This window comes from Strongylocentrotus purpuratus, unplaced genomic scaffold, assembly GCF_000002235.5.
Source record: "Strongylocentrotus purpuratus isolate Spur 01 unplaced genomic scaffold, Spur_5.0 spur5_scaffold_16, whole genome shotgun sequence".
NCBI classification, from domain to species: Eukaryota; Metazoa; Echinodermata; class Echinoidea; order Camarodonta; family Strongylocentrotidae; genus Strongylocentrotus; species Strongylocentrotus purpuratus.
This window is the reverse complement of record NW_022145601.1, coordinates 33,295,546-33,322,890: the sequence shown is the minus strand read 5'-3', so window position 1 is coordinate 33,322,890 and position 27,345 is coordinate 33,295,546. Positions and strand designations below refer to the sequence as shown.

The window sequence follows — 27,345 nt, the reverse complement described above, 5'->3', positions numbered from 1 at the left end:
TAGTTTAAAATAATTGTCGATAAGAGCCCGTAGAAGATGATGTAGTAACTCTTGTCGGTTTATCAATCATGCATAGTTAAGAATGCATTAACATGCAGCATTACATGAATATTTAGAAAGATCAATATTGCAATAACCTTAAACTTGCTCTTTTTTCAGCATCAAATTTTCGAACGGTCTCCAATGAATTCATACAAATTAAATTGAGGTTTATGTATATTCCTATTATATTTTGGCATTTTGGCAACATTTATTTTTTCAATAAAGACGTGCATTAAAATGCAAAAAAAAATAATTTGCTTTTATCAACATTTTGGAAGTTATTAGAAAATTCATTTTTAAAAATTACATTTACAATTTATTCAAGTTTCTGTACGTACAAATTACTTTTCATCGTCATCATCAGGGTACCACTTCTAGTCCTCCTCGTCCTTCTACTCCTCCTCACTGAGTCCTCCTCTTCTCTTCATCATCCTCTTCCTCAGGCCTCCTCCACCTCTTCAGCTACTAATTAACTCCTCTCCTCCTCCACCTCCTCTCCTCCCAGGCTCTACCTTCTCCTCCTCTCCTCGATCGTTATTTTCTCCTTCTCTCTTCCTATATTAATATTATTATCACCATATCGATTAATTCAATTCAAGGTTTTATTAAAGTCGTTGGTGGCTGAATTACGATATAGTTCACAGATAAAAACATGCAAAATTACACAATATACATATATCAATCAGTACTGAACATAGAGAAATAAGATATAGAATATACAACCAGAAAACCAAAGAGTTCAAATGTGAGTTCAGAAAAATGGGTTGTTCAAATTACATCAGGAAATTTAGAGACTATATTCAAAACCATTGATAATACGAGAAATTGCAAAGTTTATATTTCAAATTAAAAACTCAAATTTTGAGTGATAAAAGATAGGTTTGTTCATTAGAAGTACATCATCGATTTATAATATTCACATGGTAATAAGTTAAATGTATTGCACAAAGTTTTTAGGAAAGTACATACAAATAAAAAAATTAAAAGTTTTTTTAGGAAAGTACAATTAGATCTCTGTAGTCTATAGATGTAGATTTTGTTCAGTTTTGGTTGGTAAACCTTATGGGACAACTTGTTCATGGACGATATGAGATTTTTGGCACCTAGACGACTTTTCCGCTTTGTGTGTGATGCGCATCGTTTGAATTACGCATGAAGTCCCATTGATTGCTCGATTTGATCTCGCTTGATGTTTGGGTATGTAGCTCTTATTCTAACGTTTATTAGTTCAAATATCATGATGGAAATAAAAGATAGAGTAGATGTTGAGTTCTTTCTTTATTTAGGAAGTCGGTTCAAGAATCATGTAGATCTAGGTGTGATTTTTTTTTATTATCATGATTGTGAAAGCAAAACTGGAAACAGTAGATCCAACGTCAAAATGAATAGATGGGACTTGTCTTGTTCTTCTTTTTTTTGGCTGGAACCATAAGATATGACTTGAAATCTAACAATAAACTTTTCTATCATATATTCTGTTTTGATCAGTTGGGGCATGTGCTGGTATGAGAATATTAAAGGATCGTCCGCATAAACAAGGATATCGTGAACAAAATCGCATCCGAAAAAAATAAGGATTTTCGTGGACGATCATTAGAGTCTAACACCGATCCGCGCATTGGTGACGAAAAAAAAAGATTCTGCGAAGATGCTCTGTGATGGTTGTAATTTGTATCACTTATGCAGCACAGAGATTTTCACGTTATGAAAGATAAATCCTCGGGAAGACGGACAACTCGTAAAAGTAGATGTTGAACTGGATTACGCGTAGCCTGTTTTTTGCATTGCCAGCGGCAGCGCCGAATCTCAATCTGTAACCTTTCACCCGCAGAGCGCCGAAGAAAACAGACATCCACGAAAGGAGATCTCTATGAGGGTAGCAGTGTAAAGAACAGTGTAGATCTACATGTAGCTTGTTTACTGATGTTGACAAACTAAGATTTACTAGAAAACATTTTGCTATTTTTTTAAGCATTTTCTCTCTCAATCTCAGTTACTGGTCATTTTTTAAAGTGTTGGGTCATCAGTTTCCATGTGCAGAAGGTCATAATTTGCTGACACCAGACTTGGTGGATAAAAATCATTAACGTGTGTACAGGTATTAGGTCTGCACACAGCAAACCCGTTGGCCAATCAAGAAATACCCCCTCGTCTCTCAGAGAGTCTTTGAGGATTCTAATGTTATATAACTAAAATAAGGACTTTACCATATCGGAGAAAAGACAAGACAATACAACGATTACATAAGGCCTGTGGGCTATAAAACTGAAGGCTTACTCCTGGTGATTGACAACACTTGTTTTGAGGTTAACACTCAAATACACTGTAATGTCGAATTCCCCATGAGAGCCCACTTCTGTATCACACATAGGAGCATCAATATCCTGGCTGTGTAGTAAAAGCTGTGCTTTTGATTCTCAACATTTCAAACACCACTGTACAAAACTCAACTGATTTCACTCAAAATCGGTACTTTAGTGACAATTGATGACACCTAAATAGCTGTAAAATACATTTTTTTAACTTACTGATGTTAAAAAGAATAATTTAAAAATTCAAATTGTAAGTCTAGTGCCAATCTTTGCTTACAGCTGCATCAACATGATTGTGTAGAGTCTATGCGATATTGTGTGGTGTGTATATTTGTGTATGGGTATAATAATACCTGCCTCGGAGCAAGCATGCAGTGCTAGAGGTCAATACATTTTAGCATTGACTCTCTATGCTTTGCTGGAGTGTTCTGTATGTGTCTTAGTTTAAGAGTCAATTGTCTGGTAATGAATGTCAATGTTCTCTGATGTTTTCTTTTTTATGAATTTGCTTTACAGGTCCATCTGGGATAGATTTGCAACGTGAGGCGGAGTTGTAAGTCAGAAATGCCAAGCTCAGAAAAACATTCTCGCAAAGATAAAAACAAACATGAAAAGGAAAAGTGGCACGTCAAGACACTTGATGAGATAAAAGAAGAGAAAAAAAAGAAGAAGGAAGACGAGGAGAAGAAGAAGAAAAGCAAGGATCCAGGGAAAGAGATGGTCAGAGAAGAGAAAGCTCCAAGACAACGCCACATCTCATCAGGAGATGAAAAGTAAGAAATCTACTTTTGTTAAATGGGTACCCCGTAGAATGCGAAAGCTAATGTGGTTAGATTAGCAAGTGTGCGCTTGTACAAAAAGACGCCAGGCTGGAATGCTCCCCAGGGAGTGGAGAATGTGCATACATTGTGTGCGGGTAAGCCTGAATCCTATGACCGGGGTAATAATATATATATCTGTAAAGCGCTTTGAGAGGGCCTTCGGTCCTGAAAAGCGCTATATAAGAACTAGCTATTATTATTATTATTTTGTCCCCAACAGAGCTCTTTGATGTGACATTTCAGAACATCTCAATACTAATCAGAGGCCTCTGCCTTACTACCCTCCCTCTCCCCTCCCCCCTCCCCAATAAAAGGATATTCCTGACTATAAACATTTCCACTATTAACAGGAGCCTATGCAAGTAGAATCCAGAATTTGTCTTCAAGTTTGAAGTAAAAATAAAAAGTTTGAAACTTTTGATTTTGACGAGATTTATTGCATTTATACAGCACATGATTTTTAGCCACTAACAATTTTGAAGGTCCCTGAAACTTTACCCTCTTTTTTCTCTAGCTGAGATTTTGCAGATTTAGACTCCTTCTCTAGCTATCTTTTTGATATTATATTATTTGTATTTGATATCTTCTTTTCAGTAAATACATACATGTACATGTATTTGTTTTCTTTTCATATAAGCAGAAAAGAGCCTTTTTTCTTCTTTTCATTTTGTAGGAGAAAATAACTTTTAATTGATGAATGCTGTATGTGTACCTAGAACCTATCTAATATTTCAATTCATTCATTTGAGTGTTCGCAGTTGTCTAAACCTTGCCTCAATGTGCCTTACCCTCACAAGATCAGGATGACTTTTGAGCAGGCAATGTTTTTACATGTTAGGATAAAGAAGCACAAAGTCTTTGTGATAAGTCATTCCAACTTTTGTTTATCACAGGATGGATGATAGATGAGCGGTTCTTATTCTCTCTTCCCCTCACCTATGTTCTTGTTCTTTTTTGTTCTTTCTTGCTCTTCCTGCATTTCTTTTCTGTCTATCATCTAACTCTACTACATGTATCTCCTCTTCTTTAGCGTAGGTCTTTACGTTTGTCATAATGTATTCAAGTTTGTTTGTAAATCTAATTGATGTTTTTGTTTTGTGCACAATCATGTACTCTTGGGTTATTTATTGTTATCTTTTGCCAGTGGAGGCCAAATTTCTGTACTTTTCAACGTGGACAATAACATTTGAATCTTGAATCTTGAACAAAAAATCTCCTCAATGCTATTAGACTGTGATATATTATATACCGTATGTGAATCTTCCTTTGTGACAGGGTGGACGATGATGAAGATGACGCCCTGAACATCCAGCCTCCACAGGCCAAACCAAGCTCACTTAAAGACACCAGGCACGGCAAAGATGAGAAGAGAAAGCATGCTCGATCACATAGCAGAGATAAAGACAGAAAGAAAAGTGAGTTGAGTTGCATGCCTTCATTGTCTGGGCAAGATGTGGTACTTACATGCACCGGCCTCTGTGGCTTCTCAACATTCTGTATATTTTATATGCCTGGAAATGTCATCTTTCTTCTTAAAATAGAATAATACTTTATTGATGTCTCAGTTAGAGTATGTGTATGGATATATGCATGTAATGTTTATTTAGCTGAGAAGACATTGTAGTAATATTAAAACTTTATAAGATGCCTAAATGTATATTTGAAGTTGAGTCTGAAATATTTACCAAGAAGAATGTAGAAGGTAGAATAACAAGATTAGAGATCAATTAAATAATGTTTTTTGATGAAGAAACATGAAGAGGCTTGTCACAAATTTGGTTGAAATGTATACAAAGTTTCAAAATAATTTATTTCATCACAACAGCATTTTGAAATACATTTACAGTTTCTAACTTGAACACATATCTGTGAATGCCTTTTATTTAATAGGGGTTAAACTGCATTGATCTGTACAGTCGTTGCTGTCTATTGATGCAGGAAATGGAATTGAATGGAATATTCCTATTCATTTAAAAAATATTTTTGCCACATGAATGATATCATTACAGCAAAGAGATCGAGATCAGCAGAGAAGGGCAAGCCGTCTCGGAGCAAGGATTCTGAGCGAGATAGGGATCGAGATCGAGACAGAGGCCGGGAGAGAAGGCGAGACAGAGACCGAGACGACAACAGCAGGGACAAAGATAAGAAATCACGCAAGGACCCTCAGGATGATTCAAGAGCAGCGCCCTCTGGTGGTCATAGCCATCATGAAGACGTTCGACCTTCAGGTTCTAGTAGTCAAAGTCATCAGCCCGATCTCCGTCAGATGATCGTTGATAGACGGGATGATACGAGACAAGTTACAGTCGTAGGAGACAGAGCACAACAGAAGGAAACCGAGAGAAAATCAAGAGAAGGGAAGAAAGAAAGGTAATGATTATCAAAATCACTTTTGTGCTTAATCACATTTATTTTCTTAGGGCATTAACTTATATCATTTACATAGAGTTACTCCTCCTTTGGCTGTCAAAAGATGGGAGCATAATGGGGAAGACCATCTTTGTTTGAAAGTTGAAGGTATGATTGAATCCCTAAATACAATGTAAAAGTATATCGTTATTGTCAAAAGACTTGAGCTCTCTTAAAAATTACAAAACGTTTATTTATTTCTGTTATGTAAGAATTTATTTTATTTTATAGTGTTTGATTTGATTTGCAAACTAAAGGAATATGGCTCATAAAGCTGGGCTCTGTCTTGTAAAGAGCTGATATTAATCGCAACTTATATGCGATCTATATCAATCGCAACTATGTAGATAAGAGATGAGGTACAGCAAACTTGCGAGTGATTAGAGGACTTACGATTGATTTGGATCAATCGCAACTCTTTTATAAAACGGGGCCGAGGTTGATATGTTTTCCTGATTTCCCCTCGTTTGTTTTCCAGTGAACGTGAGAAGGAAAGACGGGAGGATAGACATGAAGAGAGACCCAGAGATAGAGAGAAGAAAGAGAAGAGCAGAGATTCCTCCACCAAGCATGAAGGAAGTAAAGAGAAGAGTAGATCCAGAAGAGATGAACTGATAGAAGAGAGAAGAGAAGGTAAGCTTATCTCACAACTAATATAATAATAATGTAGCCCAATTCCTGTCCTAAAACATATTAGTACGCTTTACATTAATTACATAATAATTACTCTAGCTTTAGCACAGACAGCCGTTATTTCATTTCAAGGAATAATCCTACCAGGTACCCATTTATCTCACCTGGGTTGAGTGTGGCCAATGTAGATTAATGTCTTGCCAAAGGACATTGGTGCCGCGGCAAAACTCAATCCTGGGACCTTGTGATCTACAGTCCAGTGACATATCCATGACACCTCTATGTGTGCATTGATTGATATTATATCAATTCATTTTGCTTTCTGGATCTGATGCTACTTTCAATGCAATCAAATTCAATTTATGATACTTATGCTTGTTTACAAAACATTGGATGATCAAGCCCCAAATTATTTGTCTAAATTATTATCTTTTAAATCATATACATATGCACATAACTTACAAAGTACACAGGACAAGCTGCTCTAAAGCTACCTAACACAAAAACAAAAGTAACTCTTGGAGATTGTACTTTCATTTGCGCTGCTCCAAAGCTTTAGAATAACCTACCACTAGACATAAGAAAAGCCTGACTTGTTGCTCTCTTCAAAATTTTGTTGAAGATGTACTTGTTTTCAGGAGCTATTGAATATTTGTTGTTGTTTTGTGTCTGTAAAGTAGCCCTGTTACTAATTAGTGTTTTGTTTTTATCTCAGCGCTGTTAAGTATATTTATATTGTAGCTGCGCTGTATAAATTGCATTACATGCATATATCCATACACTAACTAACTGAGACATGTTCTGCCTGTACTGATGTCACTTACTGAAGATGGTACCTATACTTGAACCCTCTGGTAATACAGGCTCAAGACCAAGTAGCAAAGAGAGGACGTCGGGAGGAAGTAATCGATCAGACGACAGAGACTCAAGGTCAAAAAGATCAGATCAATCTTCAACTCATAGAGATAGAAGTCCACATCGATCATCTAGGGATGGTAAGATACTGTTGATTTGATTTTGGTTTCTTTTTCAATCTAATAGAGCTACTGGTTAAAGTTGATACTCTAAGCAAATAAATGTCCCTTAATTTGTTACCTACGGCAAGTATATGTTATTTTTAAGTTTTTCAATTACTTAGTATATCACAAAAAATTCTGTCTACTCGAAATCCTCAATTGAAATGTCTAAAATATCCGCCTCTCTTTGCATAGAAAATCAGTCACGACGCTGGTCTACTATTTATGACCTCACGTCCGGGAGAGAGTATATTCACGTACCCGGATGTTCCATAGCAAACATGTGCAGAGTGATACGATTTTCTGCATATTTTTGTTTCAAAGGCTGAAAAGTCTAATAAATCATAATTTTATGTACAATTCTTTACCTTCCCCTAGTACTTCATAGTATTAATATCAATTCCCCTTTTAAAAATTATGACATATATACATGCCAACGATGTGCTATTAGTCGATATTTTCACCATGTAATTTTTGTTTTGGTGTTGAAATCGGCCCAGGCACGGAGTGCACAGTAGCTGTCTACCCATGCACAGTTCATTACTATACACTACAGCGATCTCCCGATGGTTTCTTCTTCCTTTTTCCCATGTCTTTCGCCTTCCTTGGCCCTGAACATCCTTCATCTACCAATTCTGACACCGGTATATTCAGGAGCAAGTCTTTGTTAGTTGTTTTTCTTAGCTGGCAACGTCGCTTTCATTCTCTTGCAATTGCCGATAAACATATAACTAGCGCACGTACGTTCCATCACAAGCAAGCACCGCCTAGAGCAGCGGCTTGGTCTTACCTCCCGATTCTGCTCGCTCCACGAACGTTCATGCAAGAGCCGCATCACTCGCCAAAATATTATAGAGGAAGCGCGCTTGCATGATCTCGTTCAAGTTTGATATTTTACAACATAAAATGTTTAACTGGTACTGTATCCTTTTTTGAGGCAGTCACACAAATCTATGATAAGTACTATCATAGTTCTAGACCTATTCGTTTTACAAAACTGCTCATGTACATCTGATGACAATATAATGCATCCGCCTATTCATAAGTGCACGATTTAACTTTAATTCCTAAGCAGTAAACTCGTCTTAAATCTCTACCAAATAGGTGAATATGAGGATATAAAAGGAAATCAGCGACTGGAAAATGTTGCTTCGTTATTCTTCATTCAAATGAAAACAGAAAATCCATCAAATATACTCCTTAACAACAACAAATCTAAGCTCTGACAGGATAGCATTTACGTAGGGATATCACTGCCATTCACTCTCACTGAGCCCATGACTCCCGTTCGTGACGTCACGGATAGAGGCCCGACTCTCACAATGAACATGACAGACAATGAAAGCGGACAAAATATACAGTTCCTCAGGTAGACAAAGGAACATCCCTTCACTGCTATTATGTAAAAATGTGTAGAACAGGTGAATATGCATGTGACACCTGTTCTACACATTTTTACATAATAGCAGTGAAGGGATGTCCCTTTGTCTACCTGAGGAACTGTATATTTTGTCCGCTTTCATTGTCTGTCATGTTCATAGTGTCTACGTGCACTTCCGGGTTTCAGACTTAGATATTTTGGTAGAGTTTACTAAAATAAATTCATTATTCTAAACTTGTTTTGTCGGGTGGACACCATTTGGTGTTATTATGGGGGTTAAAAGCTTTCTATTTATGTAATTATCTCAGTATTTGGGATTGTCTTAGAGTATCAACTTTAAGTGTACCAGGGAGGTGTTTCACAAAGACTAAGATTGACTTAAGTTGGACTCTAACTATGGCAGTCCATTCATGACACTGGTTGCTCTCACTATTGGTCTTTCAAGGCACGTCACAAATCTACAGAATCTAGATTTTTGATAGCTAATTGTTGATGAAAAAAGTTACTTACATTGTAACTTTAAGCTATATTTAAGATTGAGACTTATACTACGGTAGGCAATTTATGCCCTTATAAAGCCTTGAACCAGATGTAGAATTAGAGGAAAAAAAACCTTTAAAAATATGATCTTAGATATTATTTTCTCTTTTTTCGAATCGCCTAAAACACTTAAAGGGTTTAACGTAGTGATAAAAGCAGCAATTCCATTGTGTGAAAGCTGCTGGGTACCCATTAATGCCTGCCATTGTTCAGATCTAAAATTTAGTTAAATATATTCTTTATCATCAGGCTTATAACAATATGTCATCTTTGTTTTCCCTTACATTTATAAATCTGGTACCATCTCTGGATCACAGTGTATTTTTCTTGTCGTTTAATACAGGTTTACATTTATATCCCATCTTTGTTTTAGATAAAAGAAAGAGGGATGAGAGAAGAAAAGAAGAGCGGGAATCAGAACATGACTCTGACCAACGAAGATCCAAATCATCTTCCAAAGCCTCCAAATCAAACGAGAGAGAAAGATGGAAAGAAGATAGTGAAGAACGTCAGAGAAGAGAGGAGCGGAAGATGGAGGAAGAAGAAGAGGAGGAAGAGAAGGAGGAGGAGTATGAGAGGAAAGAAATAGAAGAACTAGAAGAAGAGCATGAGGTTGAGGAGGAGAATGCATCGTCATCGGAAGAAGAAGAAGAATCAGACGATGAAGAGGAAGACGATGAGGAAGAGGAATCTTCAGGTAAGGCTGGAAAAAATCATCAAGTCTAGGTTATCAGTTTTTATGCTATTGCCTGATTTTAGGCTCTGTCATGACTATTTTTAAATATTTAAAGTCTTTTTACTATTCAGATTATATGAAGCTTCAAAGCTCCAGGTTAATGGCATAAAACTGCCAGGGACCTGTTTCACAAAGCCTTTTTACAATGACAAATGACAAAAATCAGTGACAGATCTGGTGATAACCAATCAGAAGCAAGCATTTCAGTAGCTTGTAACAAAAACTGTCATTTGTCACTGATGACAAGTTTTGTGAAATGGGGCCCTGGTGTCCCCAATCAAGTATCGTCCTACTCCACAAATGAGAAATCTTTGTTCACAACAAACGTATGTTAACTGGAATAGTCCATGTAACTATTGTGTGCGGGCAAGTATTGAATCCAATGACCGGGGTAATTAAATCTGTATAGTGCTTAGAGACATTTGTATTAAGCGCTATACCAAAGCGGAATATTATTATTATTATTATTATTATTATCAACTCATAAATGATAATAAATTAAAGGAATTTAAATTTTGGTACAGAGGCAGAGTCTGAATCCGAAGAAGAGGAAGAAGTCGAGGAGATCAAAGAAGCCTCCAGCTCAGAGGAGGAAGGGTCTGCTGAAGAAGGAGAGGCTTCAGCGGGAGATTTAGAGGTAAGACCTTCAAAGGGGTCCTCTGAGCATGGTTGATTGTCAACGAAACAGAGTTAAGTCTTTTGTCAACTCTCTTTGTTGCTACGGCAGGCAGCCAGTGAAAACGAACATGTTTAATCAAATTATGGAAATGCAAGCATTACTTAAAACAAACAGAACTTTGTTATTCCTGGCTCATTTTTCCTGATTGAGGTGTCATACGAAAGGGCAGAAAATGAACATTCTAGAAATGTGATTTTCTCTTTGAAGTTCAGATACCGCCCTAAAAATTCAAATTGCTTTTAATCACTCATGTGAGAAATATGCATCATTTGAGTTGCATCAAATGAAAGAGGAGCATCTAAGCTTTACAAATATGTGTCATTTATTCACTATAATGGTGATTAAGTTATGATAAAACATCAATAATTCTAGGTTTCTTTTTTTCAGGGACGCACTGTATAGTTCTCTGTTGAATTGCAATATTGATTAATTCTGCTCTTGAAATCATTGAATTTGATTGGCTGAGAGCAAGATTGTTGTAGAAATGTTTGTTATAGTATTATAGATAACTTATGAAGCATGGCCAGATGTATATGTATTTTAAAGGGGATACATCTCTCTGTGTTTTTTTTTACAGGAAGGTGAACACAAAGATTCTGATGATGAAGAAGAAGAAGAGGAAGAAGAGGAGGAAGAGGAGGAGGAGGAAGAAGAAGAAGAGGAGAGTGAAGAAGAAGAATCAGACTCTGATTCTGAATCACAATCAGGTAATGTCATTTGTCTTGTTTTTACATTTCTCCTCAAAACACACTTTGACACTTTTTCTCTTGTCTCAATAGGCCTGCCTTCATCAGACCGAAGTTGCAAAATAACCCACTATTTTAACTAGCCCAATCTCAAATCAGCCAGCTAATTCGCGTCTTCATCAGCAGTTGCAATTAGAGGGCCATTTGGTCGAGAAAATATCCCAAGAAATATTGGTCTTTTTTCCAAAATAGCCCGCTTTGGGGGAAATAGCAGGCTAATTTGCACCCTGTCCGAGCTAGTTTGTGATAAGCGTATCGGTCTGGTGAAGGCGCAATTTCGAGCTTCAGGAAAATATCCAGAGTCTGAAAATAGCGGGTTATTTTGAAACTTCGGTCACATGACGACAGGCCTCATAAGTCATTTAATAGTGATATAACTTCCAGCATTATTAAGGGCTGGTAATTTCTTGACCCTGTAAACTAAGATAAGCAAATAAACAATGAGTGCTGTAAGACTGGTGCATGACTAACTCCTCAATTCTCATTGCCAAGGTTGCCTTTCCCTGCTAAAGATTTAGGATGTCTAGCATCTTTCATTTGTACAAGCAAAAATCAGGAATAGATAGATAACTAAAACGTTTCATAACCAATCTGAATGGCTGTTTCGTCCAAGGTGTGGTGAAGTCATATTGTACCAGTGATGTAGTGAGAGCATTGTATTTGTTATAAACTTTGGCCTGATAATCATGTTTCATATCTGAGTTTTCTGTTTAGTCTCGAATGTACGCATCATTTCTGGCCATATTGGATTTTGGTCCTATCGCCTCTTGTTTATTTCAGAAGCCAATTTATACAGAGTAATCGTATCTAAGTGTCCAATACACATTGGTTGTTTTGTGGTGCCATGTTTTTACTTGACAAGTTGCTCAGTAAGTGTGCGTACCACCTTTCAAATAGCTTTAAAAAGACGACTTGAGCAATTAATAAAGCAATTATGGAAGAGTTTCATCAGGATGGTTGTAATACTGGTTTGAAAGTTCTTATATCACATCCAAAAGTAAACAGTCTTGATGTCTAGAGTTCAGGCATCTTCCTCAGATGCAATTTGGCAGACTGAAGTAAGCGGCCAATTTGTGGAAGATGTCTGAACTGTAGACATCGAATCTGTTACAGGTAAGTTTTCTTTTGGATGTGATATAAGAACTTGTGAACCTATATAGAAAAAAATGTTGTTAAACAAATTGAATGAACCTTCACATGTTTGCCCCTTGGCTTGTCATACCCATGACCTTGTCTTGTCATACCCATGACCTTGTCTTGTCATACTGATGACCTTGTCTTGTCATTGCCCCACAGAGGAAGAGAGTGAGAAGTCGGTCAGTGAGGTTGACCATGAGGAGATGCAGCAAGAAGAGGAGAAAGCAAAGGTCAAACAGGAGAAGGAAACAGACTCTTCCAAGATCTGTGAGTATCAAACGTCATAACATAACGAACCAGAGCAATATAACACTGAGTTCCTATAGGAAATCTATTTATTCAGATGGTCATATCTCAGCCAATACTTAACATATTCAATTGGTTTTCAACATTTGGACATTATTTTTTATGCTCTTTCGGAAAATGAAGAAAAAAAATGAGAAATTCCAAAATTTGATTTTTATGATATCACAGCTTTGGTACTCTATGCACTTTTGGGATATAGTTTGATGAGATTAATTACCCGTCAAAAGTGAGTAAGGTGTACATTTTATGAGAGATATATATTTGAAGATCATTTTTGTACTGTTTTGATTGGAGGTGTCGTTTTTAAAGGAGTTAGTCAATTTACGTTTATACAAGAGGTGAAGAAAAATGACCTGAAACTTGATTTTGGTCTAAGCTGCATCTTCTTGAAATCAAAATGCTATATTGATAATAATGGAACAGTCAAACCTGCTTTAGTGACCATCGATAAAGACCACTTTTCTTGTCTCCTTTGGATGGTCTTTATTGACAGCTTTCACTGTAATAATAATAATAATGGTGGCTTCTTGTATAGCAATCATGTCTGTGACCCCATAACTCTCCTAGTGTGTACACATTATTACCCTGGTCAAAACTGAGCAGTGAAATATGTAGTACTAATGAATTTATGAGTTTACATTGATATATTGCTATGTTGTAGAAGAATCGTAGTCGAGTGGTTTAAGCACTTGAATTGAATTTCAAAGGTCATGTTTCAATCCCTGACAAGGCACTTATGTCCTTTGCCAAGGCATTAATCTACATTTGCCACTCAATACCCAAGAGAGAAATGGGGACCTGGTAGGATGACAAAAGCATTTGTGTTTAATTGCCTATGCCCTCACGGTGACCATTTTGTAGGAATACACCCCAGGGAGTGGAGATGGTGCACATTGGGTGTGAATGAATCCAATGACCTGGTTAATATCTGTAAAGCGCTTTAATAGAGAGGGTGTTCCGTATTAAGCACTATATAAATCCAGATTATTTTTATATATTATTGCTACTTTGGTTGTCGATTGAATTTTCTCTACTCTAAAATCTCTTCCATACTCTAAACTCTCTTCCATACAGTGTCTATTTGATTGGATTGATGATTACGATGATACTTTCACATAAATGTAATAGTTGATATTCTCCCTGGGTTTTCTCCTTGTCCAGATGTCCATGCCAAGTCCAAGTTTGACGATGACAGTCCCAGCCCGATCCGTGAGCTGCCCGGTCTGGTGCATGAGGAGGAGGAGATAGAAAACGAGGTGGAGGATCAGAGCGATACCGAGTACCTCCAGGACTCTCCCGTTGCCTCCCCCGTTGAGCTGGAGGAGACGCTGCCTCCGTACCTCCCTGCCATACAGGGATGCAGGAGCGTGGAGGAGTTCCAGTGTCTGAATAGGATTGCTGAGGGTACCTATGGTGTGGTGTACAGAGCCAATGAGAAGAAGAAAAGTGAGTCGCGTGCGATAGCTCGCTTGAATTAGCTCATTAATCTAAAATAGGCTACTTAACAACCCTGAATAATACTACCAAAGGATTCCAGAAATATAGGTTAATATTCCATTTAATGTAACTCAAATCAAGGAGGATATTACAAATCTCTTTGCAAATAGAACACATCATACCATGTCTTTGCCTTCTGATTGAACATGCGTTTCCTGAAAGCCCCACTGCACTAGTTTGGCCAGGAGGGATTAGACCTCCCTGCATGGTCACTGACAGGTGGTTATCTCATCAAATCAACTCTCAATTAACATAAGAAAAAGAGGACCATGGGGGACCAATGGTCACCGATTATGCATCGTTTGCTATATAGAGGGCGCAAGTAGCTATAAGTAGTGCAGTGGGGCTTTAAATGTCAATTTCCAACTGCACAGTGACCAACCCCTTGAAGAAAAAAAACAAAAATTCAAAATTGCAAAATTGCTTCTTTGGAAGAAAGTGCAAAGTTGGATAATGAGCTCACCTGTAATACTGCTATAAAAAAATATATTTTCAATATTGTAGATTGAATGTGGTGTATCCTCATGAAATGTCTTCTTAAATGTGAAAGTGTAGGGTGTTTTCCCTGTAAAGATAAAGCCCTACAAAGTAAGCTTGTTTTTGTTTCATTGGATGTCATCCAGTGTATGAATTGTAAAGAAAAGACATAAAACGCTTTGCACAGCAGATTTATCATGGGTTTCGGAGTAGATTTGTAATTTTGGCTTTAAAGATTTAAAGAGAAGTGCCTTTGGACTTCTGAATGTTACTTCTCAATTCAAATTCCATTGTCCAATTAGATTTCTCGTTTGCATGTCAATACAAAATTCCAGATTATAAACATCAATAAGATACAGATGGATACAGAATAATACAAGTGATTTGAACATAGATAACACAAAATGCAGACCAAAATTCAGATTAAATCCAATTCACAATCCTGATTAAATTAATAATTTAGATTAAATAAGACAGGCCTATACCTTACGATGAGAGTAATACTTGGAACAAGAGGATATTCTTGCCAAATGTACTGTTGGTTCATGTTGAAAAATGAAGTTCTGTCTGTACCTATGGTTTGAAGCCTTGATTGAATGAAAGCAATGTTGATTTATTTGATTTTCAGATGACATTGTTGCTCTAAAAAGGCTCAAAATGGAGAAGGAAAAGGAAGGTTTCCCTATCACCTCACTGCGAGAGATCAGTACACTACTCAAGGCTCAGCATAGGAACATTGTTACTGTTCGGGTAAGTCACACATAACCTGCTGCCACTTTCTCAAAACCGTCTAGTTCTCGGACATCCCATCTAGATGTGTAATATAGAATTATCACACGTTTAAAGCCCCTCTAAAGTGTCGGGAGCTAGGACAGCCAACAGTTTGATGGCAAAATTTCACTTAAATTGTATTATAATGTGAATATAAGACACACTTCTGCAAAGATTTTAAGACAAATATTGATAAAAGAATACATAATTTGGATTTTGTGTTGTATGCAGAAAAACTAATTTTTGTATTCTTTAATCAATATTCGTCTTCAAACAAATTTATTTTGAGAATTCTTGCAGAATTCAGTTCTAAATGTCATCCTATTTCACTTCATCGTGCAATTGAAGTTAAATTTTGCCATCAAATTGTTTGGGCTCCCAACATTTTAGAGAGGCTTTAAACAAGATGTTCACAAACTTTAATAGACATAGCTATGATGGTTTGAGAAACTCACCTCTGATGTTATTTTGATTTTTTATTTTCTGAAAACCCAGACAAACATGAAAAAAGCATACCAATATCGTGAAATAATTTTTATCTTCTGTTTTTCATTAAGATTAAATGTTGAGGGTTTGAAGCTGTAGTTGTTTTGGTACCATGGACAAGATCGCTATAATTGTAATGGACTATAATATAGAACATGAACTTAAGTATAAATACCGCCTTGTGGCGTCTAAAAAATATGGTACTTTGTATTGAGCACAGTAGAGTGTATTTGTATAGTAGCTGAGCTATATAAATGGACAAATTATTATTATCATTATCAAATTATTTCTAACAAGTACCATTTGAATGTTGTTGCATTTACAGGAGATAGTTGTTGGTAGTAACATGGATAAGATCTACATTGTAATGGACTACGTTGAACATGATCTGAAATCACTGATGGAAACCATGAAACAACCCTTCACTATCGGTAAGACAGTCATCAGTCAAACCACGGTGGTATTCTGAAAACGATGCCATCTTCTTGTTAGTGAAAGGATATTATTGTCATAACAAATCAAATTAGGACAAGTTATTGGTTAATGTCAGCGCAGAGCTGTCTACATTGGCCTGAAGTGAAGAGACATCTGCGCAAGCACCAATGGTTTGCATTAGTTCCATGCAGTTTGAGTTTGTTTTGACAATTTACATAATTTCCCTAACGTAAAGGAATATGGTACCATATCTACTTCAAGAATCTTGCAGAAGTCTAATCACAAGTTCTTTAACCATAACGAAGCTTTAAATGAGCAAAGCGAAGATCAATTTGATAGTCCCCTCGGAGATGCGCTGTCATATCTTAATGACGGCATATTATTTACCAGAATTCATGATATAAATTTTGAAATTTTTGCGAGATTACAAATCAAGACATTGATTTTAAATTAATACTCAATATCTAATATCATTTCTGAAGTGATAATCATATTTGAAAGTTATCCTACCCTGCAAAACAAAAAACACCTGAAAATTTTGGGATTTTAAATAATACTGAAAAAGTCATGGTTTTGCTATGAGGTTTGTTGAGAGCCAGAAGGGAGTTACAGGAAACTCTATGTTGAAATATATGAGTTAATGCCCTTCTGGCTTTCAGCAGATGAAATGTTTGTTTATTTCATCCTTGGTCCTGACCTCACGCTAGTTGGTAAATTAACAATTTACATAAAGCTAATCTTGAGCTCTGGTATGGGAATCGTATGTCAAGAGAACATGGCTATAATTCATTCTGGATGAATTATCCTGCAGTAGATTGATTGTTTGAACCAGTAAAATAAAAACCACCTCACAAAAACTTGTTCAGCACATGGTGATGGGCCTACTTAGCTTGATTTCTATATCTTTCTATGCTCATTACTCAGTCCCTTTACATTTTCTACCAAAATCATTTGGCTCATGTCATTAATCGTAAACATTCCTTTATTTTCTATGATTACCAGTACTCAAACTTATCTTTAAAAGTTGCTATTGAACATTCATTTCATGTTTGATTTAAAAAAAAAAATTACATTCTCTACCAATCAATCCTCCTTTACAGGAGAGACCAAATGTTTGATACTCCAGCTCCTCCGTGGAGTGCATCATCTCCATGACAACTGGATCCTCCATCGAGATCTCAAGACCTCCAACCTCCTCCTCAATCATCAGGGATGTCTCAAGATCGGGGACTTTGGACTAGCTAGGGAGTATGGCTCCCCTATCAAACCATACACATCTATCGTGGTTACTCTTTGGTATAGAGCTCCAGAACTGCTTCTTGGCACCAAGGTAAGTTCCTCTGATTCTTTGGTCTAGCTAGAGAGTATGGCTCCCCTATCAAACCATACACATCTATCGTGGTTACTCTTTGGTATAGAGCTCCAGAACTGCTTCTTGGCACCAAGGTAAGTTCATCTGATTCTTTGGTCTAGCTAGGGAGTATGTCTCCCCATCTAACCATACACATCTGTCATGGTTACTCTTTGGTATAGAGCTCCAGAACTGCTTCTTGGCACCAAGGTAAGTTCCTCTAATTCTTTGGTCTAACTAGGGAGTATGGCTCCCCCATCAAACCATATACATCTATCGTGGTCACTCTTTGGTATAGAGCACCAGAACTGCTTCTTGGCACCAAGGTGAGTTCCTCTAATTCTTTGGTCTAGCTAGGGAGTATGGCTCCCCCATCAAACCATATACATGTACATCTATCGTGGTCACTCTTTGGTATAGAGCACCAGAACTGCTTCTTGGCACCAAGGTGAGTTCCTCTAATTCTTTGGTCTAGCTAGGGAGTATGGCTCCCCCATCAAACCATATACATGTACATCTATCGTGGTCACTCTTTGGTATAGAGCACCAGAACTGCTTCTTGGCACCAAGGTGAGTTCCTCTAATTCTTTGGTCTAGCTAGGGAGTATGGCTCCCCCATCAAACCATACACATCTATCGTGATTACTCTTTGGTATAGAGCACCAGAACTGCTTCTTGGCACCAAGGTGAGTTCCTCTAATTCTTTGGTCTAGCTAGGGAGTATGGCTCCCCCATCTAACCATACACAGCTATCGTGATTACTCTTTGGTATAGAGCACCAGAACTGCTTCTTGGCACCAAGGTGAGTTCCTCTAATTCTTTGGTCTAGCTAGGGAGTATGTCTCCCCCATCTAACCATACACAGCTATCGTGATTACTCTTTGGTATAGAGCACCAGAACTGCTTCTTTGCACCAAGGTAAGTTCTTCTGATTCTTTGGTCCAGCTAGGGAGTATGACTACCCCATCGAACCTCATACATCTGTTATGGTTACCGAAGAAGGTCTTTTTGTCAGCCAGGGATGAAGACGTTTACTTATTCAATTCAATTCAATTTTATTTCATTCAGTTTAAAAAGACAACATTTCATATAACAACCAGCTATATAACATAAAATACACATTAAGAACATATTTGACATTTGGACATAAAATAAACTGAATAGGTTGCAACCTGAAAGGAAAAAAATAATCATAATATCCTTAAAAAAATAATCCTTATATATACGGTTTCAGATTCAAGTGTATTTGGTGGCTTATACTTCACTTATATTATCAATTGATGTCATTTGTTTTTTTCTTTATTTCTACATAAAAATTAATCATTCAAAATTTGTGTGAAAATGTCTATCATTTTCATGTGATGAATGAATGGAAATACAATGGAAAGCCAAATTCAAGTATATGACTAGTGCCTCTTCACCTGTAACGTATGTGACACCGGTCTGTCTTTCAACCCCTTAACCTGGCTGTAAATGTATTTAATCTAAAGTTTTCCCCCTGGTCTTTAAAAGAGCACAACTTCATCACTGATTCACTGTATTCTCCTTACTTTCTTTACGCATTTCTTTTGTATATGTATCATTTTTTATACATGTATTCACTCACTCCTCTCATAGTTTCATTCATGACTGTTGTGTTACAGTTTCATAACTTTCATCATAACCTGTGTCTGAAAAAATTGTGTTTGCCCCAGGTTAGAGTTTCCCTCAGTACTTTTGCTCTTGTGATCCGCAGTCTACAGTGTACTTTCAAAGTAACCCCAAAACCATACCTATTAAAAATTTTCCTTATGAATTATGGACTGCATATACAGTGTATAGTATTTGCTTTTGACCATGCAACTAGATGCAGTCAAACCTGCTTTAGCACCTGGATAGAAAGACCACCTGTCTACAAAGACCACATTTTTGTTGTCCTTGGGCAGTCTTTATAGGCAGGTTGACCGTTTAACATCTTGGCACTTTAATAGTTCTGGGATGGGATTTAGATAACTAAATGCGATTTGTTGATTTCTCCTGGCAGGTCTACTCCACTCCTATTGATATGTGGTCTGTTGGATGCATCTTCGCTGAGTTCCTCACCATCAAACCCATCTTCAATGGACGATCAGAAATCGACCAACTCAACAGGATTTTCAAGGTAATATTTCAGTGTTCCGTGACATTTGTTTTCTTGTAAAACTTCATGCATGACAAAATTTCTGTGCCGTATTTAGAGGTGGCTGATCCTTTATTGGTAATATTAAATCAAATTGACCAAGATCTATATATTGTGTTAAGTTATCACATTGAAAGGTGATTACTGGTATGATATGCAAACAAGATATAGGGAAATGAAACTGACCAAAGCAAAATTTATTTGTAGCATGCAAAATATAGTAGAGATCATAATGCCATTCCTCTCTGAAAATGTAGCGATATCGAAGGATTGTTTTAGTGTTAGAATTGATTCATGTATACAGATACCATGAAGCTGTTATGATTATGTTGAGTTTCCAATATCTTCAGTTAAGATACATCAATCTATGTCATCAGTGACATATGACAGTTTTTGTAATATAAGGTACTAGAATCCTTGCTTCTGATTGGTTATCAGCAGATTTGTCACAGTTTTTAGTCATTTGTCATTCAAAAAAGGCTTTGTGAAACGGGTTCAAGGAGTAACTAATGAGGTTGTTTCATTTTCTGTTATCATTCATGATATTTGTAGGAATTAGGAACACCGAGTGAGAAGATCTGGCCTGGTTATAATGAGCTGCCTGCCGTCAAGAAGACCACCTTTGCTCATCATCCGTACAACAATCTCAGAAATCGATTCGGGACCTACCTCACAGATGTTGGGTTTGAGCTCCTCAACAGGTAAGGAGCTAAGTTGTTTCTTCATCAGTATATGTCACATAGATCTACATGTATAATGTAATATGCCATTTTAAATGGCTAAGCCATCAGTTACTCATGTTCAGGATGATGGCAGTTAATGATGTAAACAATAAGTTTTATCAAAATAAAGAACTTTGTTGTCAGTTAACCCTATTTAGCCCGGGCTGTTTTGAAACTGCATAGCCCGGGGGGGGGGGGGGGGGGGGGGGGGCTTCTAAGGCCCCCCCCCCCTATGATCTCGGCCGTGAAACGCCCGATCGCCGCGAAAATGTGCATACATGTCAAGTGAAGTGTATAGAATACTATGGTAATTTCAGTTTTTTTTGAAAAATGCACTCATTTGCATGTTTATGGTAATTTATGCAAATAAGGTCATTAAATTCACATTTTTGCCCATAAATCAGACATTATTCATATTTAAGCATTCTTTCTCACTACATATATTTGTTAGACCATTTGGAATAATAATACAACACAAAAATTTGAAAAACCAGGGTTATTCCTTATGTTATCTATTGTTTTGATAATTTCTTATGTATTTCTTTGTTTTTTTAACTTATGTATTTTATTGTTTTTGTTGTTTTATTTCATTTCCAACTATAATTCAACTATTTTGACCCCAAAATAAACACCTAAAATCTAAACAAGACCAAATAACCAATGTTTTACCTCTTTATTTGAAAAATGAGATTTCCATATGTTTTGTACACAAATCACAAAAATGAGCGATTTTCGGGCTGACATGCGAAGACAAAAGGACACGTGCCTTTGTAATGGTAGGTCCGATTTTCGAAAAATTCTTTCAAAAGTTGCGCAAGACTCGAAAGAAAAAAGTCACAAAATTTCAGTGCAAGATTTTCTTGCGTTAAAAAATTATCGCGAAAAATGTCGAGGGGGGGGCTTCTCAAGCCCCCCCCCCCCCCGGGCTAAATAGGGTTAACAGATTGATAATCATTTATGTTGATGAAATGCATGAGCGAAGTAGATAAATGGAGTAGTAATATGCTTGACAGGCTTTAAGTTATCATAATGACCATTACACTTTAGAATGTAGGCATCTTAATAAAATAAAAATAAGATGGATTGAGACATGTAACAGATAGTGTATGAACTAGCAAAGAATATATAGAAAGGGTTCGTTGGATATGGAGAAAAAATGAACAATAATTGATTTCTCCTTGTTGTTGCAGAGTTTGGTGGTTCAGCTACATCGTAGAAATTAAATGCCTTTCAAACCTTGCGACATGATGATACAAAATGATCACACCTCTTTCCTCCTTCCTCAGATTTTTGACCTATGACCTGTTCGTCGCATCTCAGCAGAAGACGCCCTCAAGCATCCCTACTTCTCGGAGTCTCCGCAGCCAATCAGTGAGAACATGTTCCCTACCTGGCCTGCTAAGAGTGAGATGGTCAGGACCAATAAACCTAGGAGTCCACAGGCACCCGAAGGAGGGCAGCAGTTTGCTAAACTGGTAAGTCATCAATGATGCGATCACATTGAAATTTGACTTTAGGGAAGGGTTTAGGTTAGGGTAAGGGTTTTAGGTTAGGTTAAAGGTTACGTTTAGTCTTGGTTCCATGGGGGAAGTTAACAGTTCTGTTAATACAGTCGTACCTGCTTTAGTGACCATAGGGTTAGGGTTAGAACAGTGAGAACATGTTCCCTACCTGGCCCGCTAAGAGTGAGATGATCAGGACCAATAAACCAAGGAGCCCACAGGCACCGGAAGGAGGGCAGCAGTTTGCTAAACTTGTAAGTCATCAATAATGAGATCACATTTGCATCTGTGACAGTTGCTCTGGGCTTTGTTTTGTCAATGTAGAGGGTTAAGGGTTGAAATTTGATTTTAGGTTAGGTTTTAGGGTAGGTTTAAGATTATGTTTAGTGTTGGGTCCATGGTGAACGTTAAGAATTCTGCTAATGTATGAAGCTGGCTGGTCAATAGTTGCAGGAGCAAGTGTTGTACACCCTTTACTGGATTCAAGGACAACCATCTCTCTGGGATCATTACCCTCAGTACGGGATAGCAGTTTCTCTCCTTTTGTTGTGGGGTGGGGGGGGGGGGGGGGGGCGGGGGCACACAGTCTTCTATGCACAAATCATCTGTTAAAGGCCAGAAGGGTTTTAACTTCTGGCTCCAAACAAACAGAATGTGAGTATTGCTTTTCACTCTGTATAATATTCCAGTAGATTTTATTTTGCTTCTCCAAACAACCAATGAACTGCATGACAAGTGATCTAAATCAAGTTGTTACCAGGGCCCCTTTTCACAAAACTTGTCATTAGTGACAAATGACAGTTTTTGTTATAAGCTACTGCAATCCTTGCTTCTGATTGGTTATCAGTAGATTTGTCACTTAATTTTGTCATTTGTCATTGAAAAAAGGCTTTGTGAAACAGGTTCCAGGTCTCCAGATTAGTGTAGGTATAAAGTTCACACATCGTGTGAAGAACAGTGTATATGGAAGCAGATGTTACAATGCACCTTTCAGATCAGTAATGTAAAACTTTGGTTGTTTTTGCTTTTAGGAAAAAGAGGAGGAAGATTCTGGATTCAGAATGGCGCTACCAACCCAGGGAAGCTCTGCTGCGAGTGCAGGGTTTAGTCTCAAGTTCTAATGGCACCGGAAGCAGCTTTCAAGATCTGCATCATCGATGTTTGGGAAAGTTGTTGCAGGGACCAGGATAGTCGAGGAGTGCTTTGGTATCAGCTGTGAAACTGGACAGTGTGCTGAACAAGAACCTTCATCCAAGAGGCATAATCAACTGTGATATTTTTCATCACCAATGTTAAAGCCCCACTGCACTACTTACAACTACTTGCGCCCTCTATATAGCAAACAATGCCTAATCAGTGACCATTGGTCCCCCATGATCCTCTTTTTCTGATGTTAATTGAGAGCTGATTTGATGAGATAACCACCTGTCCAGTGACCTTGCAGGGTAGTCTAATCCCTCCTATACACTTGTACAGATGGGCTTTAAATGTTGTTTCAGCGACCATGAAAACCAAGGAGCATAGTTAGGCATCAGCAGCCGGGAGACCGAGCTTTGGGTTGAGAAAAAAGTGCACTCTGTCAAGAGATGTAATCATCAATGTAGCTTTGCCTCACTGATGTGACTTATTGTTGCAGAGACCAAGACAGTCTGGGCACCGTCTAGTTGTGACCCTTGTTCTGTCTGTATGTTTTCATTTCTCATTCAGTACAGGTAAACAAAAATGGGTATGAAAATGTTGAGGCCCATAGTCTAAAATTCAGTTAAACCTGACCCTGGGCCTAAAATTGTGTGTAACAAAAGGAAAGTTGGACCTTAGATTAAATTTCGTTGATTTCGGACAAAAGCCTGAACCCGATGTCAGCATTAAATTTGGGCTGTTGCATTCAACTTCATGAAAGTTAGTTCAGACTCAACTTGCATGTTACCCATTTGTTTTGGGAACACCAACCTTTTTTTATTTCATACAAATAACCATAACAAAAAAGAAAGTCATGAAATGAAGATGAAATTAATTTAATGAGGGTATAATGTAATGTAATGGTTTGTTCATTAAGTTGAGGAAAAAAAATAGAATTGTAAAGGATTGAAAAGATCAACACTTGATAATGCATAATGATTAATTCAACATCACATTAATCTGCATGTAACATTACTTAAACAGCAATGCAACTGGCTTTGAAATTAACTAAGATTTTTTTCCAGAAGTTGTTTGTAATGATGTCACTTTTTTAAATTTTTGTACCTTGATGTTCATGGATATTCTTGTACTTTCATGATATGTTTTGAGAAGAAAAAAAGCAGAAGGAAAAATAAGAGGAAGGATGAACAGAGGGTTGAAGAAAAGAAGAAAAATAGTACCATTTGCGATAACACTGGATTCACCTGTTATAACTCTTCACACATTTTGTATTTTGCATACAGTATATGATATTCTTTGAGCGACTGTAATCAAATCATATGTCATACAGTGACGCTTTCTTAGGCACAGATTGGTCATTCAAGTTCTTTTCAAACATGGTATACAAACATCTAAACTTAAATTTCCAATTTGTGTTTAGAAAAGCATCTTGTGCATTTATTAGGCACACCATACATGTCTCGAGTGATTGATTAAATGTAAATATTTTTGTGCTGGATAAAATTTCCACTTTGTAATAAATATAAACTGTTTTTTATGAAACAGACCTTTTTTTATGGCTGTGCTTTACTGTTTGACAGTGTGTGAAGTTTTATCTTTAAAAGAAGGTTGAGTTCTGGGAAGAAGTGAAAAATAATTTGTGAGCATTACTCACTCTTATTATGCAAGTGTGGAAGAACGTCAGATAAGACATGTTCCCTGAAAAGCATGGCTCTTCAAATGCCTTCATATTCTAAATATGACATGAAACATCGTAAAAATCGGGGGGGGGGGGGGGTAGGTTTTTTTTGCCATGTGCTCGTGTAGTCCCATATACATCATTCTGTGTACAGTGGTTGTAACTTTGCCAAGATTTGGCCAAATTTCTTATCATTTTGATGATTCCAGAACCTTGCAATACACACGAATACTTATATACTAGATGATCAACCTTTTCTGATAGATTCCACACCATTTCTTTCACAATGCAATCACATGACCAGAACTCAACTTTATCTTTAAAGGTACTATGTCCCATTTGCAGGTCAAAAAAATGAAAAAGTTAAATTCCAACTGCATTTGAAAGATAATACTAATTTAGAACTTCCCTAAAAAAGGTGGGGCTTGAAAATGTCTTCAAGTAAGAAAATAACGACTATTAGTTGTCAAATCGACTTTAGGGCTATAGAGTCCAAAAGTAATAGTCTTGATTTTCAGACAATTGTACCGAATGGTCATACGTTTTATGCTGCGCAAAGATTCAATCAGTTTAATCTTGGCCAGCACAAGAAGAGGGTTATTGATGTAGATAAATGCTCATGTACCCTTTACAACTCTTTTCATGTATGTTATTACCAAAGAAGAAAAAAGGCCAGTCAGTCACTCAATAGTGTCTGACAGTGAAGTCTAGCAACTAAACTGGTTTCCTTGCATAATTTGAATATGAGGACACTGCTAACGTTTAAATTTCACAGATAGGACATACATGACATATTCATAATTCCTGCAAAGTTCTACAGCATTTGAGGTTGGCTGCAAAAGGGACATAGTACCTTTAAGATAAGAGAGAATAAGGAAAATGTTGAAGAAAAAAATAATAAGAGTATCTCTATATGCTTTATTTCATGAATTACTTTGATATTCTCAGTATAGATACTAATAAATTTTCTAAAATATAAAGCTCTCGTATAGAGTTCATTTTATCTAAAGACGAACATGAAAGACACATCTTTAATCAAAATATAACGTTTATAATACAATTGGTCAGTGGCGTAATGAGCAAAAACGTTTGGGGGGCTGACAAAAAAAAATCTGCATCACCCCACTCTAACATGCTGGCCCCGCTGAACTTTTTTCAAAGTGGGGTCTAGGGACAAAGCCCAATCAGGGGGGCGGAGTTCCCGAAGCTCAATGGGTATGGGCATCAGAGGTGGATCCAAGAGTTTCTTACGGGGGGTGGCATGGGTGAAATACATGTAAAACCTGATGAAGCGACAGAGCGAGGTTTAAGCGGCGAGGGAGCGGAACGACCAAGCGGGGGTGGGTCTGGGAGGGGGTTTTGAGTAGGAAGCATTTGCAATTTTAGAACCACATTAGACGCCTTTTCAGGCACTTCCTGGAGTAATATGACATAAAATTGCTTTCTCCTACCCCCTCCAAGAGTAGGAATCTTTTGCAATTTGAGAACCACATTTTGCGCAATAATGTCCACCGGCACTTCCCGGAAGTGAGACGTTGTATATGCTTCGTTGCCGCACAATGCACAAAGGCGGTGGTCCGGTACTTCACCAGTTGTACTAAAAATTATATCGAGTGTATAAACTGTGTTGTTATGAGGGGCGTTGCTAGATCTTTTTCAGTGGGGGAGGGGGGAGAGGCCACCGATTACCTTCAAAACGAGTCACCAATTACCGACAAATATATTAATGATACTTCATTAAATTATTAGAGAAAGAATACGATCCGTTGTACCGTTCTAGACTTTATTTTTGTTTCGCCTCTCCCGCGCGAAGCGCGGAAGCTATGACGTTTCATTTATTTATTAGAGAAAGAAGACGATTCATTGTACCGTTCTCGACTCTTAATCCTTGCCTGAATTCATTTTCGCCCATCCCGCGCTTAGCGCGGAAGCTTTTACGTTTCATTAAATTATTAGAGAAAGAGGTCGATTCGTTGTACTGTTTTCGACTTACAATCCTTGTCCGAATTCAGTTTCCTCCCTCCCGCGTAAAGCGCGGAAGCTTTGACATTTCATTAGATTATTAGAGAAAGAGACGATTCTTTAAATGATTCTTTTTACTCTTAATCTTTGTCTGAATTCAGTTCCCCCACTCCCCCCCCCCCCCCCCCCCCCCCCTCCCGCGCGAAGCGCGGAAGCTTTCGGCGTTTCATTAAATTATAAGAGAATGAAGACGATGCGTTTCCTTAAATTTTTACTCTTAATCCTTGTCTGAATAGAGTTCCCCCTCCCGCGCGTAGCGCGGAAGCTTTGAAGTGTCATTAAATTATTAGGGAAAGAAGACGATTCGTTGTACTGTTTTCGACACTTAATCCTTGTCTGAATTTA

The 27,345-nt window shown here is 37.4% G+C and overlaps 1 protein-coding gene across 1 annotated transcript; it reads left to right on the top strand.

The window, feature by feature from the left end:
- The first annotated feature begins 1,158 nt into the window (after positions 1–1,158).
- Positions 1,159–24,846, top strand: LOC764563 (cyclin-dependent kinase 11B). The gene is given in 19 exon segments (XM_030987326.1): positions 1,159–1,239; positions 2,871–3,127; positions 4,451–4,590; positions 5,185–5,548; positions 6,066–6,220; positions 7,084–7,215; positions 9,531–9,854; positions 10,418–10,530; positions 11,150–11,279; positions 12,615–12,722; positions 13,923–14,207; positions 15,364–15,485; positions 16,318–16,423; positions 17,528–17,757; positions 19,802–19,918; positions 20,489–20,637; positions 21,945–21,955; positions 21,958–22,133; positions 23,192–24,846. Coding segments are annotated over 18 exon segments (2,961 nt in total). The 5' UTR covers positions 1,159–1,239; positions 2,871–2,918; the 3' UTR covers positions 23,282–24,846.
- Positions 24,847–27,345: the final 2,499 nt, after the last annotated feature.